This window comes from Hippoglossus hippoglossus, chromosome 14, assembly GCF_009819705.1.
Source record: "Hippoglossus hippoglossus isolate fHipHip1 chromosome 14, fHipHip1.pri, whole genome shotgun sequence".
NCBI lineage: Eukaryota > Metazoa > Chordata > Actinopteri > Pleuronectiformes > Pleuronectidae > Hippoglossus > Hippoglossus hippoglossus.
This window is the reverse complement of record NC_047164.1, coordinates 24,503,165-24,520,604: the sequence shown is the minus strand read 5'-3', so window position 1 is coordinate 24,520,604 and position 17,440 is coordinate 24,503,165. Positions and strand designations below refer to the sequence as shown.

General features: G+C 42.1%; 1 protein-coding gene across 1 annotated transcript in view; it reads left to right on the top strand.

Moving 5' to 3' along the window:
- The window catches only part of cblb (Cbl proto-oncogene B, E3 ubiquitin protein ligase), a 50,732-nt gene extending 33,505 nt beyond the window's left edge, over window positions 1-17,227 (top strand). Inside the window, exons 10-20 of the mRNA XM_034606986.1 lie at window positions 230-430; window positions 1,309-1,503; window positions 2,602-2,976; window positions 5,098-5,189; window positions 9,749-9,883; window positions 9,992-10,056; window positions 10,409-10,522; window positions 11,270-11,464; window positions 11,694-11,801; window positions 12,453-13,544; window positions 13,958-17,227. Of these exons, the coding sequence (XP_034462877.1) occupies window positions 230-430; window positions 1,309-1,503; window positions 2,602-2,976; window positions 5,098-5,189; window positions 9,749-9,883; window positions 9,992-10,056; window positions 10,409-10,522; window positions 11,270-11,464; window positions 11,694-11,801; window positions 12,453-12,706 (1,734 nt within the window). The 3' untranslated portion in view covers window positions 12,707-13,544; window positions 13,958-17,227. The remainder of the gene's footprint in view (window positions 1-229; window positions 431-1,308; window positions 1,504-2,601; window positions 2,977-5,097; window positions 5,190-9,748; window positions 9,884-9,991; window positions 10,057-10,408; window positions 10,523-11,269; window positions 11,465-11,693; window positions 11,802-12,452; window positions 13,545-13,957) is intronic.
- The last annotated feature ends 213 nt before the right edge of the window (window positions 17,228-17,440 follow it).

Below are 17,440 nucleotides of genomic sequence, written 5' to 3'. Positions count from 1 at the left end.
TTCCCTAGAAGAAATCTATATGAGCAAGTGTCCAGTCAACGTTGCTAGTCGTTTCACGAATGAGGGGAAATGTCAGTATCAAGCCTAAATCCCCTTTTGCTAATTTAACTGAAACAAGGTTAAAGTTTGTCTCCTAATTTATCGTGTCTGTGTGAGAGAGAGAGAGAGAGAGAGAGGGAGAGAGAGAGAGATATTGTTTCATGCAGTCTCTCATCTTCGTCTTTTCCAGGAATCAGATGGTCAGGGTTGTCCGTTCTGCCGTTGTGAGATCAAAGGCACAGAGCCCATCATTGTGGATCCCTTTGACCCACGAAATGAGGGCACCAAGTGCTTCTTCCTGGACCAGCACAGCTGCCACATGCTGGAGCTGGATGACGAGGAAGACCGAGAGGACTGCCTGGTCATGAATGGACTTGCCAACATCAGGAAGGTAAACATTTGATCTATTGACTTGTGGGGGAAAAGACTTCCGATTTGCCCTTTTTCTCTTCCACAACCATATTTATCAAAGAATTAAGAATGACATTGTGTGAAAAAGACTGTCATTTTAAACTGGATATGCAGAGTGAATTTGGTTTCCTTGCATGGTTAAGTGGGATAGGAATGACTGGATAATTGTGCTTCTAACTGGGGTGCACATTTAAACACAAGGATCCATTTAACCATTTATTGAGTGGGCTTAAGAATGGTGGAGGATTGATGAACGTGTGACAGATGGATGGATTGATGGATTGAGGATTTTTATGTACAAGAAAACAAACATAAATCAGGATATTGCTATGTGTACCATAACAGAAAATCTTTCACATGTACATAAATTTGCTCACTTTAGTAATGCATCCTCAAGGATAAGGAGGGGTCTTTAAACCTTCTACGTAGAAACATAAATAAAGGGCAACAACATACAGCCATTATTTCTCTTGAATACAATTTAATTAAGTAAACAGTTTATCTAACTTACTCAGTGGTAAACATTTCCAAACAAATGTAGGTATGGCAGCATGGTTTCAAACAAAAGATTTCACCCAACCCTAGTATAACCTCCCATTCTCCCAACTCCTCCCCTATCCACAGGGGAACATCCTACACAATGCTAGAATCAAAAGCAAACTACACATCACACATACATACTTCTTCAACTAATACAATATTCATAATGATAAATGGTATTTTAACCCTCAGATTTTTTTGACTTTTAGAAGTAAAAGTGAAGGAGAATCAGTCCATAGCCCAGTTTGGTAAATAATAATAATGCCTCTCTTCCAGCTGGTCTTAAACACACCTTTAAGAAATTCTACTGTTTTTCAGCACTGTGCCGAGCGCCAGAACTCCCCCATGGTGTCTCCCAGCTCTTCACCTGTCAGCCAACACAGGAAAGCCCATATAGGGGACCCCGGTCATTGCGTCCAGCACCTTGGCCTTCCTCCTGTCCCGCCACGACTTGACCTCATCCAGAAAGGGGCCATCCGCTCCCCGTCTGCCAGTCCCACTGCCTCTCCAAAGGTCAGTCACAGCATTTCACAGAGAAAGAGAAAAATGAGCTGCCTTTATATTCAGCCAATGGCTGTCACAGATGTGCTCAAAAACAAGATACAATACTAAGCTAAACAAAGACGATGTTTATAAAGAAAATGCATTAAAGCCTGTTGAATCATAGAGGAAGAGAAAAGACAATATTGTACGAATAAGAAACATATCTGCAATGAAGCTGCACAAGACCTTGAAGCTCTTTGATGGCCCCAAGTGACAGCACGACATACATGTTGAATTTCTGAAGGTTTTCTGAAACCAAGATGAAAAGTGTGATTAAAAACATGCAGTCGTGTATCATGGTACAGGACAATTGAACCGGGACACAGGAGCAGCCTGTTGAGCTCTCATCACCTAACCAATGTAACATTGATGTGTTTTTTTCATTTCACAATTAAAACTACTCACACATGTACAAAATATTTGTTCTATATAAAGTTAGGCAAAGTCTATATATTATAATAATTGGCAGAATTATTGGTTGTTCTAAATATACTGTAGATTGTGTCAGAAATGTCTCCCATTCTATTATATCAATTCAATTCAAATTTATTTGTATAGCGCTGAGTCATAATATACATTATCTCAAGGCACTTTACATAGAAGGTTAGGACCTTAAAAATTACAGAGAAACCCAACAGTTTCCACAATGAGCAGCACGTGGGCGACTTTGAAGAGAAAAACCCTCTAGAACCAGATGGGCTTCATAGTGACGTCATGGTGACCTCATTCCTGCCATATGATCATTCATTATTTTTCGATCTATACAAATTGTAGGCATGACTAATCAGCACCAAAGGTTAATCCTCTGGAGATACCCTCCCAAGTGTTGCCGATATTATATTACCAATACCAACGACTTTGGTGAAAATCAGTTAAAGTGTTGATTTTGTGTTGTTTTGTACAAACACACACAGCATGGAAACATCTTTTTACAGTAGGCTCAGATCTTACCCATCAGCTTCCACAAAGTGCTCATGGCCTCCACAAAACATCCACAGTAAAAACATAGAAAGTGTACATGGTGGAGTGTTATTAGAAAGCTGGTCTCTTATCTCTCAACCTCTGCAGTCTTCACCAGGCATGTCCAGGAAGCAGGACAAGCCTCTCCCAGCCCCACCTCCCCCTCAGAGGGATCCACCTCCACCGCCTCCACCTGAGCGACCTCCTCCCATTCCTCCAGAGTCACGCCACTCTTGGCTTCCCAGTTCCTCTTCCACGTCCTCTTCTACTGGGGCACTGTCAGACACCCAGATGACCCCTGAGACACGCTGTACCAAAGACAACCATTTGGCAGATGCCCACAGGCCTGGACTAGAACACCAGCTCCAGCTGGGACCTGCCGGCCCCTCTCACCTGAACGGAAGACCCCTCAGTTGTCCGTCTGCAGGATTTGGAAGGTTACATCACAGAATGGAGGGGACAGGAAACCGAGAGAGCTCAAAGGTAGGGCTTAGGTTGGGCTGTTTTTTGGTTTTAACAGTTCACAGTATTTATTACATGTATGTGCCTTGCTTAAAGGTTCAGTGTGTAGAATCTAGTGACCTCTAGTGACGAAGTTGCATGTTGCAGCTGAATACCCCTCACCTCACCTTCCCCTACCAAACATGAATGAAAACCTGTGGTAGCCTTCAGTTGTCATACAACTCAAAAAGTCTGAGCTACTGTAAAAACATGGCAGCCTCTGTCGAGATGACCCGCTCCCGATGTAAATATAAAGTATTTAAATATAAAGGGCTTATTCTAGTGTAAAGAAAACAACAATTTGTACAATTTAGATGATTATACACTCGTGAAATCTTTCTGCCAATAGATCCCTTTCACTTAAATCTTAAACACTGAACCATATTATACATGGTTGTTAAGGCTTTGAACTTTCTCAGGTCTGCACCCCAACAGTACAGTCAATCTTCTTCACTAAACTTTAAAGATTATTCACAAAGTGGACTAATTGGTGGTATGTAGCAGCATACTGCACGAAGCTTGAAATGTCTGTCTGTAAGTACAGTAAATGTTTGTCCTTTATGTCTCTTTTTTGTACCTGATGCACTTAAGTGATTTATAGTGTCCATCAATGTTTATATTCAACTGGTTTTCTGTCTGTAAGATGGTGACCAGAGATTCCTGGTCCACACTCAAGACCCATTATCTCCCCAGCACAGGCCACAACCATTGTTTGTCCATAGCCTAAACAGGGAGTTATGCATCCAGCTTGGTTCATGAGCAGAAAGATTCACATGTTTTAATTGTATGTTGAAAATCACAAAGGAGTTGAGCCTGATTGAATTACTCATGCTTACGCTTTACCAAAAACGAATTAAATCCTTGTCACTTTGTAGACGAGACATTAAACTCTCTGCCTTTCCTCTAATGAGTAAATACACACTTTTATGGAATTTAAGCATTAAATATAAATAAAATATGCACAAAAAAAAAAAATCCCTGATGTAACTGTAACTCACTGTTTGAAATGACCACTCGTACATTACCAAGCAAATCCTCCCGAGACTGCTGCAGCATTTACTGGTGTGGAAAAGAGAATACCACTGAGGGTCTGCATAATTTGTATGCTGTCTCCACTTCATCATTCAAAGTGCAGTGCGCACACTCGTGCACACGCAGCCTCTCCCTCCAGAGACTCTTTGATCACAAAGTGCCTCCAGTTGCTTAAGGAGAGCATTGTCCCTTTGGGTAACATCATGGAAGTAGATGTGCTTCTTTACATACTTTTGTCTTCCATAAAGAGGCAGATGTGTTTTGCATATAAAATATATTTCTGTGTTCTTGAAGGTCACACTTGGCCCAAGGGTTTTCAGAATTGTCCACTGTCCAGGCCTTACTAAATGAATGTGTTGTTATTATCAGTAGTAGTCTTTCTATCAAATATCCGTCTTAAACATGAAGCTGGGTCAAAAACGTGTCTCCTTCAGCAGCTTTTTTCGAACACATACAAAGTTGTGCGTTCAGGATTGCACATCTGGAGAGTAACTCTGTCACAAAGACAGCTAATCTTTACCTTCGCTGGTGTTAGCGGCTCGCAAGGCTGATGTGGCAGCACATTCATAGGTCATTCCTCCCCTGTAAATGCAGATTCTTTTTGGCATGGGAAAATGTTTGCATCACATTCCCTCTCAGCACCACTGCTTTTATGAGCAGAGCTTGACAAAGGCTTTAAATTCTACTTTTGTTGTTTTCTCATTCGAACAGATCTACTCTCAGAAAGTGATTCATACTGCTCACAACACTGTGTTGGTTGATGAGTGGAGAAAGCATGAATACATATATTTAAAGTACTTGTTTCTGCATCTTTTACCTCAGTCTTCCTTTTAAGCGAGTTGTTTTGAAGCTATAAATGACCAACATGACACTGAGCTTCATTCAGTCTGGTGTCCTGGCCCTGTCTGAAGGGATAAGAACTTTACTACCACCCTCCTATGCCAGACTCAGGGAGGAACACAGTATCTGATGCATATTACTCTGTTTAAGTGTATTTCACTTCATCATATTCACTTGGCATTGTATTTTATTTATTATTATTCTCTTCTTCTCTTGTGTGTGTCTGTGTAGCCCTTCTCTAATGGCGTGCCAGTCAGTGATGAGTATGATATCTTTCCTTCAAGGCTCTCGCCAAGTCAGTCCTCACTTGCCAGTAGCCACAAGTGAGTATTACACACACACACACACACACACACACACACACACACACACACACACACACACACACACACACACACACACACACACACACACACACACACACACGCGCGAACACATGAATCCAGCAAGATATGAACTAATTTTCCTTATAAATATCCTGGAAGATTGGAATAAAATCATAGTGTGTGGCAGCATGTTTGTTCCCTGTGGGTCTGCCCTGTGTGTGTGTGTGTGTGTGTGTGTGTGTGTGTGTGTGTGTGTGTGTGTGTGTGTGTGTGTGTGTGTGTGTGTGTGTGTGTGTGTGTGTGTGTGTGTGTGTGTGTGTGTGTGTGTGTGTGTGTGTGTGTGTGTGTGTGTGTGTGTGTGAAAGAGAAAAAGAACAAAGAGAAAGACAAGGGAGAGAGAGAGCAGGGCGTGGGAGATTCTGAGTGAATCAAAGTGCTGTGCACAGCTGGACAATAAAATAAGATCGTTCTCATTCTAAATAGTAAAAGAAAAAGTGATGTCAGGTGAGTAGGCGGCCCAGGAAATATTTGTATTCACACACCTTAAGGATTTTGTAGCCACATGCAGTTGAGACTACTTCAAATGTGGTCTGAGTGATCAGATCTCAAATGCGTCCTCAATGCATCTTGAATGAGTTCACATTTTGTACTTAGAGCTGTCAACCTGCGATTAGATAAATCAGGATGGATGTTAACATCAGGTCTGAACAGAGCCCTATACAAACATGAACCTGGTGAGAGTTGAGTTAGAAATTCCCTTTAGTCTAAAGTCATGCCTCCTTAAAGGGATAGTTCACCCAGAAATGAAATTCTCCCCTATATCTACTCACCACTATGCCGATGGAGGGGTGGGTAAAGTGTTAGTCCACAAAGCACTTCTGGAGTCTCAGGGGTAAACTTTGTTAGAGCAGAATCCAATACAACTGATTTAAATATTGAACAAGACTTCAGACGTAACAAAACAACAGAAAAAACACAACATACCTCCATACTGCTGGTGTGGTGTCATCCAAGTGTCCACAACGCACCTCGTAGGATGACACCACAGGAGCAGTATGGAGGCGTGTTATGTTTTTTCTGTTGTTTTATTACGTCTGAAGAAGAGGTCACGTGTGACTTCAATTGTATTGGATTCTGCTGCAACACAGTTCACCCCTGAGACTCCAGAAGTGTTTTGTGGACTCAAACACTTCACCCACTCCTTCATCGGCATAGTGGTGAGTAGATGATGAGGACATTTTCATTTTCATTTCTGGGTGAACTATCCCTTTAAGCTGTTCCTGTCTTGCTTTGTGGTTTCAGACTCTGGGACTTTTTACTAGTGAGGTCTCGTAGCCTTAGGGAAAAGTCCTGTTAGAAACAGCTTTAAAATGGTGGCTGAACATCTAATAGCCTTTTAGCTGCAGCCAGAATTGGATTAGATGTTTCTGTGTATCAGGCTGTACTGGAGGCTGGGGATAGAGCTGCCACTTCTGATAAAGCTTGAGCTGAAAGAGGAAGCTCTGGTTCCACTGAAAACAATTTAGTGTTGTAAAATATTGTGAGTTTGTTAGAGCAACACACACACACTTACCTTACAGAGGCTGCAGCTTACTTGGAAGTATATCCTACATTCACCAGATCACTTTCTCTCTCTCTCACACACACACACACACACACATTATTATTATTATCATTATTATTATTGCTACTGAAAAGTATATAAAGATATGAAGATTCCATTCATCACCAAAAGCTCTGGGGCCTGGGGCATCTTTCACACCCCATTTTGTGCATACACCACTTCTCACACAAACGTTGAGATATGTGAAAGTGGTGATGCAAACTTAAGGAGGTGATTTGAAGCCAGATTATTGATCCACTTCACCAGTAACATTAAAATCAACAGTGTTAGCATTACATATCTGATACAGAAGCAATGATTGATAGTTTTTAGTTATATCTTCTATAACACTGAGCCTGTATCAAGAGTACAACTGTAGTTTTCATATAGTGTGAGAGCGTGTGTGTGTGTGTGTGTGTGTGTAATATCGCTGCAGTGAACGTGTCTGTGCTGTCAGGCGCACAGAACGAATTGGAGACCACTTACAAAAATAAATAAACTGTGTTCACCTTTAAACTTCTATTTTCAAATAATTTCCCAGAGTGGAGATTAGGATACCATCAATCATCAATCAAATTTTATTTGTATCGCCCATATTCACAAATCACAATTTGTCTCATAGGGTTTAACAAGGTGCGACGTCCCCTGTCCTTAACACTCAACATCCACTGATGTGGGAAGTTGTCGTGTTTTGTGCACATTCATGCCGCGGTGATGGGTAATGCTGGGTGACGGATGCACTGGCACTAATAGAGGAGCATGCTTGTAGAAGGATGAGGAGGAAACAAGTGTTTCCTGGCCCATGATGATGACTGAATCATCCGCTGATAGAGATTGTATAAATCTGTTATCGTGGATCTTTGTGTTGAACTGAGTCCAGTATTGCAGAACGGAACCAAACCATCTCTGTACAAACACAAGTACGCACCCCTCGGGGTCCATTAGCAGACGGGTATGTGTGTGACATGATGGACACACTGTATAAATGTTCTCGTTCTTCTTAAAGCCCCTTTTGGGAATAAAATAATTCGGTTAAAGTTTATAGATTAGGAACGTCACAGCTGTTTCTGATTTTAATAATGTCTGCAGTTTTGGATGATTAAAATACGAACAGACGGTAAAACAAGTCCACTCCCATTCTGATGGTGAGAAACTATTATTTTCTTTGCCTCCACCTTTAAATCTGAACTCTTTTTTGTTTCATGCACTGTCCTCTCTGTCGTGTTCACGCTCACTCACTGCAAAGGGATAGTTCACCCAAAAATGAAAATGCACTCATTATCTACTCACAACTATGCAGATGGAGTGGTGCCTTCAGGTTGTGTACGCCATTTTCGGCTTTTGTGTGCGCAGACACTTTCAGTAAGAATCCTACGCACGGTTTTATAAATGAGGCCCCAGGTCAATACTACATCTTTTAGCTAAGTGTATGATTCATACGGAACAGTGGTTGTGGCAGGACACAGCTGCAAAAGTGTGTCTTGTTATTGATTTGCTATACATCTATGCATCATTCAAGTTAAACTGTTCCTTCATTGTGGCCTTGACGCAGCAGTAAGTGTACTTTGTAACTTAGCAGAACAATAAGATTTTACTGTAACACATACAGTAGGTAAACTCAGCTAACAGGGGGGAGGCACTTGGTAATTGGTGCTGCATATTTTCACAATCCAGTTCGAAGTCTCATTTGACCTGATGAGGTTTATAGCATGGAGACCGTAAACTGTATTCCTCACTTTTTGTGGCATTGCGGAGTCTGAAGCCATGATCTGTGCTGTTTTGAAATCTGTATCCTGATTAGTTATCATAGAATTTCATGCACGTATACAGCCAGAGCCTTTTCCTGCTGCTAGGCTCAGGTTTTTCTCAGTGGTTCCTCAGCAGTAATGAAAAAAGTAAAAGTGTCCCTGAAATTCTTTCACATTTTCCCTACAACTTGGCACACACAAACACACACACACACACACACACACACACACACACACACACACACACACACACACACACACACACGCACGCACACGCACGCACGCACACGCACACACACACACACACACACACACACACACACAATGTATGAATGTGTGAATGGATGAATGCAAAACTGTACTGTAAAGGACCTTGAGTGTGACTAGAGCTAAAATAAATAAACATTCATGCATACCAATCATGCATCCTTTTCAGCTAATCGTCTATAGTCTGCCTTAAAACTTGTGGTTGTGAACTTGTAGTCTCTCGAGTACACAAACACTGAATTTTAAATGTAGTCCTTTGACTTTGTGTCTGAGTGGAAACAGCTTAGATAAATAAATAGCCTCTTGCTGTACAAAGACAAAACACTATTTGCATTTCAGTCATTTGAGCTTGCTGTTGTACACATACAGGGAGAAGTTAAAGCAAGCACAGCCTGTAGGTCTGATTCCAGTGAAAAAACGTTCCTCTACTCTTATACCAGTGAAACAGTCAGAGCAGAGCACACACATGTATTGGCAGTTATACACTGACTGGGTTGATAGGGGGTGGCTGTGGCTGTGTCCTCAAACCAGAAGGCGGTTTGATCCCAGTGTTCCCCATTCCACATGCCGAAGTGTCCTTTGGCAAGATACTATACCCCGATTTGCCCCTAATAGAAAAAAGTGCTGCCTATAGATGCACTGTATAGTCTAAAGCACTTTGAGTGGTCATCAAGAATAGAAAAGCACAATATAAATACAGACCATTTACCATTTACCAATTAATCTAAATTCCCTGTTGTTGCTATAGAAATACAGACCATTTACTATTGTTTTATGCTTTAAGTTTTAATGTGAAATAACTAATGTAAAAACACTAATGAAAAAATGTTTACTGCATTTTGTTGTTGTTGCATGACTCCTAATAGACCTGTGCACATCTCAGTGATTGTAGTTTCATAGAACTGTATGATTGACACTAATGGGAAGCTTCCTTACAGAGCCTCCAACCCTTTCAGTAGTCCTGTGCAAGAAAGACAGCAGAGGGCGATGGAGAGGCTGGAGGATGACTATCAAGTCCCTTCATCCAACCTCTGTCTGAGCCAGGCTCCAATCTGCATCTCTGTGCCCAGCAGGTACTGACCTCCTCTCAGAGTATTTAGGTTACCATGGTGATGTAGCACTGGTGGTTTCAGAGCTTGATAAGTCTGCTGTGACCCAAAGAGATTTCCTCTGTCATTCAGGCACTTGGAGAATGGCTCCACAGAACCCTGCACTGAGGAGAAGAAGCAGCAGTTCCCTGAGACTGGTAAGTCCTGAAACCAGCAGAGATGATCATTACATATTATAAAAATGACATGGTATCCCTATAGCCATGATATGACATCACTGACCTGTCCATCTGATGTCATATCTGTTGTAATGAGCGGGTGAATATGACCCATATCATTCTTTAATCCACTAGTGAGTCTTAAAATATGAGAGGCAATAGATCTTTTTTTTAATTTTTTTTAACAAAGAATGAATAAGGTGCACAACAACCTGCAGAACTAAATAGTACCATTGCAGTATTGTTTTATTGTTCCTTAAATTGAAACTGAATATACTGAGTTATTGAGACTTCAGGCTACTTTCTGCTGAACTCTGCTTGTGTTCCTCAGGTAGACACTCAGAATCGGTCAGGGAGTTGGTCCCGGGGGCAGCAAATACTGACCTCTGCTCCTTCAACACCAACCAGTCACCCTCCAACTATGACATCCTGCTGCCCCCCCAAGGTAGCTCACCACAACAAGAAACACAAACCACCCTCACCTCCCCCATCCAGCCTCAGCTCCCCCACTGTTGACATATTCTGTCTGTCTCAGCCTGTCTCCTCTGTGTCTCTGTGTTTCTCCTGCAGATGTGTCTAACTGTGAAATGTCTCTCTCCGTATATCTCCCACTGCCGGTATTCCCTGACTTTTTCCTAGGAACATTATCGGGCAGATTATTAGAAGATCATGAACTCTCTTGATAAACTCCCCAAATAACCAAAGTTTTAGTGTTTTATTAAAATCATATATTGCTCATATACATGATGATTTTTGACCACCTTTCTAGTAGCAACTCAAATGAATAGGAATGACAGAACACTGGGCCACATGAGCTGTGGTAGACACTAGTGTTGTAAACAAACAGAACTAGGCTTCAGACGAGGGCCTAGTGACACCAGTTCACAGTGTGTTCACCCAGACTCTGTAGTTCTGCATACGAACAGTCAGACATTTACATCAGGTACATGGGTAAGTATTAAAAACCTAGACACAACCTTTAGTTTTTGACCCACAACAAACCTCCTTGCACCTCCCGTTGCCCTCCTCTTTTGGCCTCTCTCTAAAAGACAGCATGCCAGCCGCTCTTCAGCATGTGGTCCCAGCACACGGCTCCAGTTTTATAGGCAGCCACTTAGCTCCTCGTGGAATACGCATCAATCAAGGCAGAGCAGAGAACTCAGTGTTGTCGGTGGCCTCTGTTGTGTTTCAGCATTAGAAGAGCTCTTCAACAGCCGCCCTCCATCCCAGCCTCCCCCTCCTCCTCCTCCTCCGCCGGCGCGACACAGCTTTACTGACCTCTTCTCATCTCTGCCGTCCTCATCCTGCAACTCGTCCACGTCCTCCTCCTCCTCTGTTATCCCACGACCACACAGGCCCTCCTCCGGACATTTACTGTTAACCCCTGGTGAGCTGACAAACCTGCAACATTTCACTTACAGTTTAATAGTGATAAAGTGCTTGGTGAATGTCCCACAGTGTTGTGCTAATCTTAGATTTTTCTGTCCGTGTAGATTATATTATGCTCATGGAATTATGGAAAATTGAACACACATCATTTCCTGCATTACTTTGTTGACTGACAGATAAGCATCTGGGTTGTTTACCTGACTTTGTCTGTGTCATCTGTTGTCTAGACACAGTGTTTGACATGCTGAACAGTGCTGCTCCCCTGCCTCCAGTCCGACGACACACAGAAAATGTTAAAGGCTCCAGAGGCTGCCTTGAATACGACCATTTACCAGGTAGTCAAGGTCGAGCTATATCCCCTTCTCAGCAAATAAGTACATGAAGACATTCACACAGGTCTTGATAAGGATGTAATTTCCACAAAAACATGTGAAAATATAGTTGTATTATACATATGAGTGTTTCAGTCATCTCACGTTATCAACATAAGACATAAAGATAAAGATCAACATAAACATAAAGATCAACATAAAGATCAAAATCTTGTCCTCGAGTAATTAAGGTCTGGATTAGGTATGAACCTTTGAACTTTATGAAACCTAAGAAGCTTTCATGGGCCTGGAGACTCTAATCAACATGAACAACAGGAACAGGAAGCCTGAAGCAGCTTCACTGATGACTGCAGGACTTGCTTTGTGCAGACAAGTTCTGAAACTTTGAATTCCAACACAGCTTAAATATGGGTTTTAGCAGTTTTTATTCTGAAACACCAGCCCCTGTTGCCATTGAAGCAGGCAGACTGTGTCTGAGACTAATGACAGAGGTCTGAACTCTGAAGATGGAAAATGTAAAAGCTTTAGCTCCTGTTACTAGTAGCAGTTGGTCTACTAACTGTTTCTTGACCACCAATAATACTCTCAAATTTCTGCTTGAGTGCCAGGGGCAGTTTTCCGCTGACACCAATTTCTCTCTCTCTCCTCTCCAAGTATTGATGGACTGTTCGCAGGCCCCTGCCAGGCCACCCAAGCCACTGCCCAGGAAGATCCCTCCAGACATCCAGCCAGGCAAACCCCACAGCATGGAGTCCGAGACCGTAGACGCCAAGATCGCCAAGCTGATGGGAGAGGGTTACTCCTTTGAAGATGTGAAGCGGGCGCTAATGATTGCCCAGTACAAAGTGGACGTGGCCCGAAACATTCTGCGAGAATTTGCCTTAGTGGCCCCGAGACTGAACCTCTAGTCCTTGAGACGGTGAAAGGGGAGCACAAGAATGAAGCTGTGCCTCTGAATGCACTCAACAAAAAGGGCTTCTCCGTTCTCCTTGGCCTCAGACCATTGGAAAAACCTATGGTCATCAGAGAAAAGAACGATTTCAAGAATGATTTGCCTTTTGTTGCCGAACAGAGATGACGATGCACAACAAAGTGGCTAAAACCAAATCATGTCAGAACTTAGAGAATGAAAAGTGATTTAAACCTGTGAAAAAAAGAAACAGGCTTGTTGTCGTTTATATTGAGCTTTGCCAGGGCTGGCTTCTGGTTTTCAAATGCTCTGGTTTGAATTGGACTGCTGGACTGACTATTTGAAAGTCCCGATCCTGCTACTGCTGCTAATGTTCCTTTCACATCCTGTCACCCTCCAGTCAGTATTTTGAAGGGCTTTTCAAAAGAGCTAGACATTTCCTGCCCAGTTTAGCCTCCACGCTCACACAGTTATAAGTGATCATTTGTATTTACAGCCAGTGGGGGGAGCCAGACTCCACTGTTTCTCTAATTGTATTTCTCACTCGCCACTTGGCGCTGTCTCCTACTTCTTCCTGTTCTTTGCCTTGTGTGTTGCCCATCAGAGAATACTCCACTGTTTGCACAGTCTGGCTGATGCGTAGGTCTTAACAAGGTCTGGTGAGTTGGGAGTGGATAGATGGAGCCAGAGGATGCCTTATTGATTCACTTGTTTCCCCCAGACCTTCACAAAACCGCACCACAGCTCCAGAGGAGCACTCTTGTTAGACTTATTTTGACAAGAAGTGTAAAGCAACAAGAGAGAGTGTGTGTTTGTGTTTGTGTGTGTGTGTGTGTGTGTGTGTGTGTGTGTGTGTGTGTGTGTGTTTCTGTTCTTCGACCAGAGGATTAATCAGCTGAGGCCTTTTTTAATTACATTCTTCATCTGAGGATAGCAAGCCTCTGAATGTATTTGTTCTGCATGAGTGAGCTATACCTTTGTACACTCTGCTTCCTCTCAGACCCGGTGTTGCCCTAAAGTGATTAAGTGGTTTAAATTGTTCAGTGTTTGTGGAAAAGGTTTAAATCCTCCTCAATTACTTCAAGTCAAAAGCCAGACATTTGTGCCTGCATTTTAACTCAAGCATTTAAATGACAGGAGTGAACCTGTTGTGTAGATCAGCGAGCCAGACATCGTGTGTTAGAGCTCTGAGGTGACGGTGCTCATTAGTCGTCACGCTGCAGATTCCTATCTCCACTTCAAAAAACAGCCATCATTGTGGAAGTGGCCACATTGTCCCCACATGAAGAACGCTCACTCTGATGTGGAGTGCAAGTCACTGACAGCTCCGCAGCAGTTCTTCTTTTTCTTATTATCTCAGATTCTTCTGTAAACACAACAGACCTGAACTGCACAGCTTTCAAACTATGAGAGCTGTCATATGCACCTTCAGAATCAGCTGTATTTCTCCCTAATATGTCACCTATGCATATAGTGGATTAGCTCAAACGTAAAACAGTGATGTTGTTATTCCCTCAGTTAGAGGGAAGACGGGGGCTATGTTTACATGAATGATACTCTTTCCTTTTTATTCATTCTATTTTCATAGCAATTAGGCAACCAGTTCATTTCAATATATAATTCTGGACTGGAGTTAGGTGTTGATCTATGGAAACACGGTGCCAACAAAGTCTCAGGCAGTCTGTCCACAGAGCACCAGTGAGTCCTGATGATCGACAAGCTCCATTCAGAGGACGCACAGCATCTTCAACCCAAACCTGTCTTATCAAACGCTCACAAGCCAGACTTCTTTCAAACAACTGGGTTTACAGATCTTAGCAATTTGGAGAGTACAGTGTTATTCTTACTGATGGAAAGGATACCATAACAACAGCAAAGAGACTCGAGCAGTAAAAGAAAGGAAATCACTTCAAGGTGATATGTGTAGTTTCCTCCGTCGCTGAATGGGACTTGTCAGGAGTGCTTGTAGTTTGCCACCACAGTGAAGAGATGGGTCAGAGGCAGCTGGTTAAAATGCTAACATCGATAGATATGGAAGAAAAACAAGCTTTAAAATTGGTGTTGTTTTCCACAGCTGGATACAGATAGTGAGTAAAGGAAAGAAGTTTGATGATGAACATTTCCTCTTGCTTCAACAACAGTCACAAAAAGGTTGGTTTCAGAAAAAGAAATGATTGTGTATTAGAATTTATTGTCTGGTAAATGATGGGCTAGCAGAGTTTGACAGCTTACATACTTACTTTGCTTAATGACAGTACAATGTGATGTGTTGATGTGGTGTTAACTATGGTGTCTAACTACTGTGTAACAGGACTGTAGTACGGTTTATTGTCGTAACGGTTGATGGAGCCAACTGAGCTGGAGACTGTGAATGTTGTTTATGATCAAATAAGAAGTCAGAGCAGACTGTTTGGACCGTGTTTGGACTCCCTTGTTTAGTGAGTGAGTCCAGCTTAATACACACTTAGAGAACGACGCAGAGCATTGACCCATTTTCACCTCCACACTCATTTTTCCTGAAGCCATTCTAAGGCTCTCAAAATCAATTTGGAAAGACATATTGAGGTTTTCTTCACAGAGGGGCTTTAAACTGCTAATTGAATATGTCTGTGATCGAGCTTCCTCCAACCACAGAAAACAGAGAGCTTCTGATCAAGTATTGAATAGTGTGGCTGCTAAGATGGAAATGAAAAGGTTCAGTTGGGACATCTTGATAATACAGCAGGAGGAAGTCAGAATCCCAGTTCTAATAACACAGCTCACGTCTGCATAATGTGATGGTGTGAATTCAAACATGAAAGTACTGTTTGCCTGAGTGATGTGTTCATCTGTGCAAATAAGCCAGGCCTCTTCACAGGCTTCTCCTAATTACAATATGATCTAAACCCCGATCGATATTTAGATCTTAAATGGACTGAATTTGTATGGTGCTTTAGAGCCAGTCTTATCGACCACACTTGCTTTACAGTACACTTCGCATTTACTCACTGATACTTACACATACATTCTGTGGTTCTTTATCACACATTTATTCGTACACTGTCACCACAGCCATCAGGGACCATCCCTCTCTACCTCCTGAGCCATAGCCACTCTAAAACCAGCTCAGTGACCAGGTCAGTTGCTGTGTGCATAGGTGGGTGTAACCCTCTGAGAACCATACAGCACTGTGTAATCAGGACCAAATAACCATGAGTGAATGTGCTCTTAAAGTCTACAACGTGGAAGTCACAAAACACATACTGTTTTATTATCTCAGTCACTGTGACAGAAAACAGACAATGGACGACTCCTCGTCTGACCCACATCCCTCCACCCATTCGTCCCACTGTCATCTCTCCCTTTCTTTTCTGAGCAGCACTTTAAAGGAGGGCTGCAGTTTAAAATGTACATATGTTAATAACACGGCCTAGGACAGTCCAGAGAGAGTTTGTGATAATGAGCGATGCTGTGCGCAAGATGGAAGTCTGAGAAGCACGTCTCTAATCAGTGGGTCCACAGTTTAAACACATTCACAAAACCTTGTTTACCACCATCATGCTGTATTTTAATGCAGCACACCAGTAAAGTATGTCAACAAAACAAAAACACACATGTAACTGTATAATTAGGCACTTAGATAATACCTAGTCATCAGCTAAGCAGCTTTATACTCCTTGATTTACATTTCAACAATTATGTGGTGTTTATATTACGCTTTTTGTACTGAAGCAGAAAAAGAATTCTGCCAGACTACTCTCCTTGTCCAACTCACAGAGTAGAGCATTGCTAATGTCTGGTTTATTTCCAGTACAAATAGGGAATTCAGATGTGAAAATCAGTGGCATTCCCCTTAACCTCTGCACTGTTGTTACTTTTATTTTCTCAAACTTGAACAACCCTGATCTCAGAATTGTCCATTCTATTGGACTCCCTGTTGATGAGGGTAGGTGGCCTTAGGTTGCAAAGAGCAGTTTTTATTATCAAATTTACGTATTCATAGTCAAAAATGTGTTGATAATATGTAAAGCAAAGAGTCATGGATGATTAATTTATACATCATTGTTTTTTTTTCTTTTCTTGAAATATTTTCATGGACAAGTAAATAAAAAAGTTACAATCCCTTTGCTTTATTTAATGCGCGTAAGTGTGTGTGTGTGTGTGTGTGATGATACTATGGGACACTATATTGCTGTAGAAAACAAACACCCACTTTGAACCAGAGGCTGCAAAATACAATTGAAATAACAATAGAGTGTCAAGTAATAATGGCTCCAGGGAGCTTCACTGTTCCTGCAGCTACTGATAACAGATCAGGAGAAGCTCGCTGACAACCAATGGAAGGTTCCACTTTCTTATTTAAAGGAATACGAAAGTGGAAAATAGTCCCATTGTTGAACTCCGAGGTACAGAAGCTTTACAGATGGCTGCTGCCGTGTTAGCACCACTGTGTCCTGATGTGTTGTTCTGTTCTGTGATGTGTCGATCATCTGGGATGTCCTATACTCTAGTCAGCAAATCTCATGTGCAAACCAAAGCCAACAAAGAGCAGATCCTACTAACATGTACTTTATGTGTGTGTGTGTGTGTGTGTCCCTGTGTCATACAGCTCCATCGTTCTTGAACAACTCATAAAAAACACATCAGTGAGGCACACTGTTGCACTGGGGGACATGTTCCTTTATAACCATGAACACACACACACACACACTATAGTATATTGTAACAAGCACCAATCTGCTGCTGAGTCCTA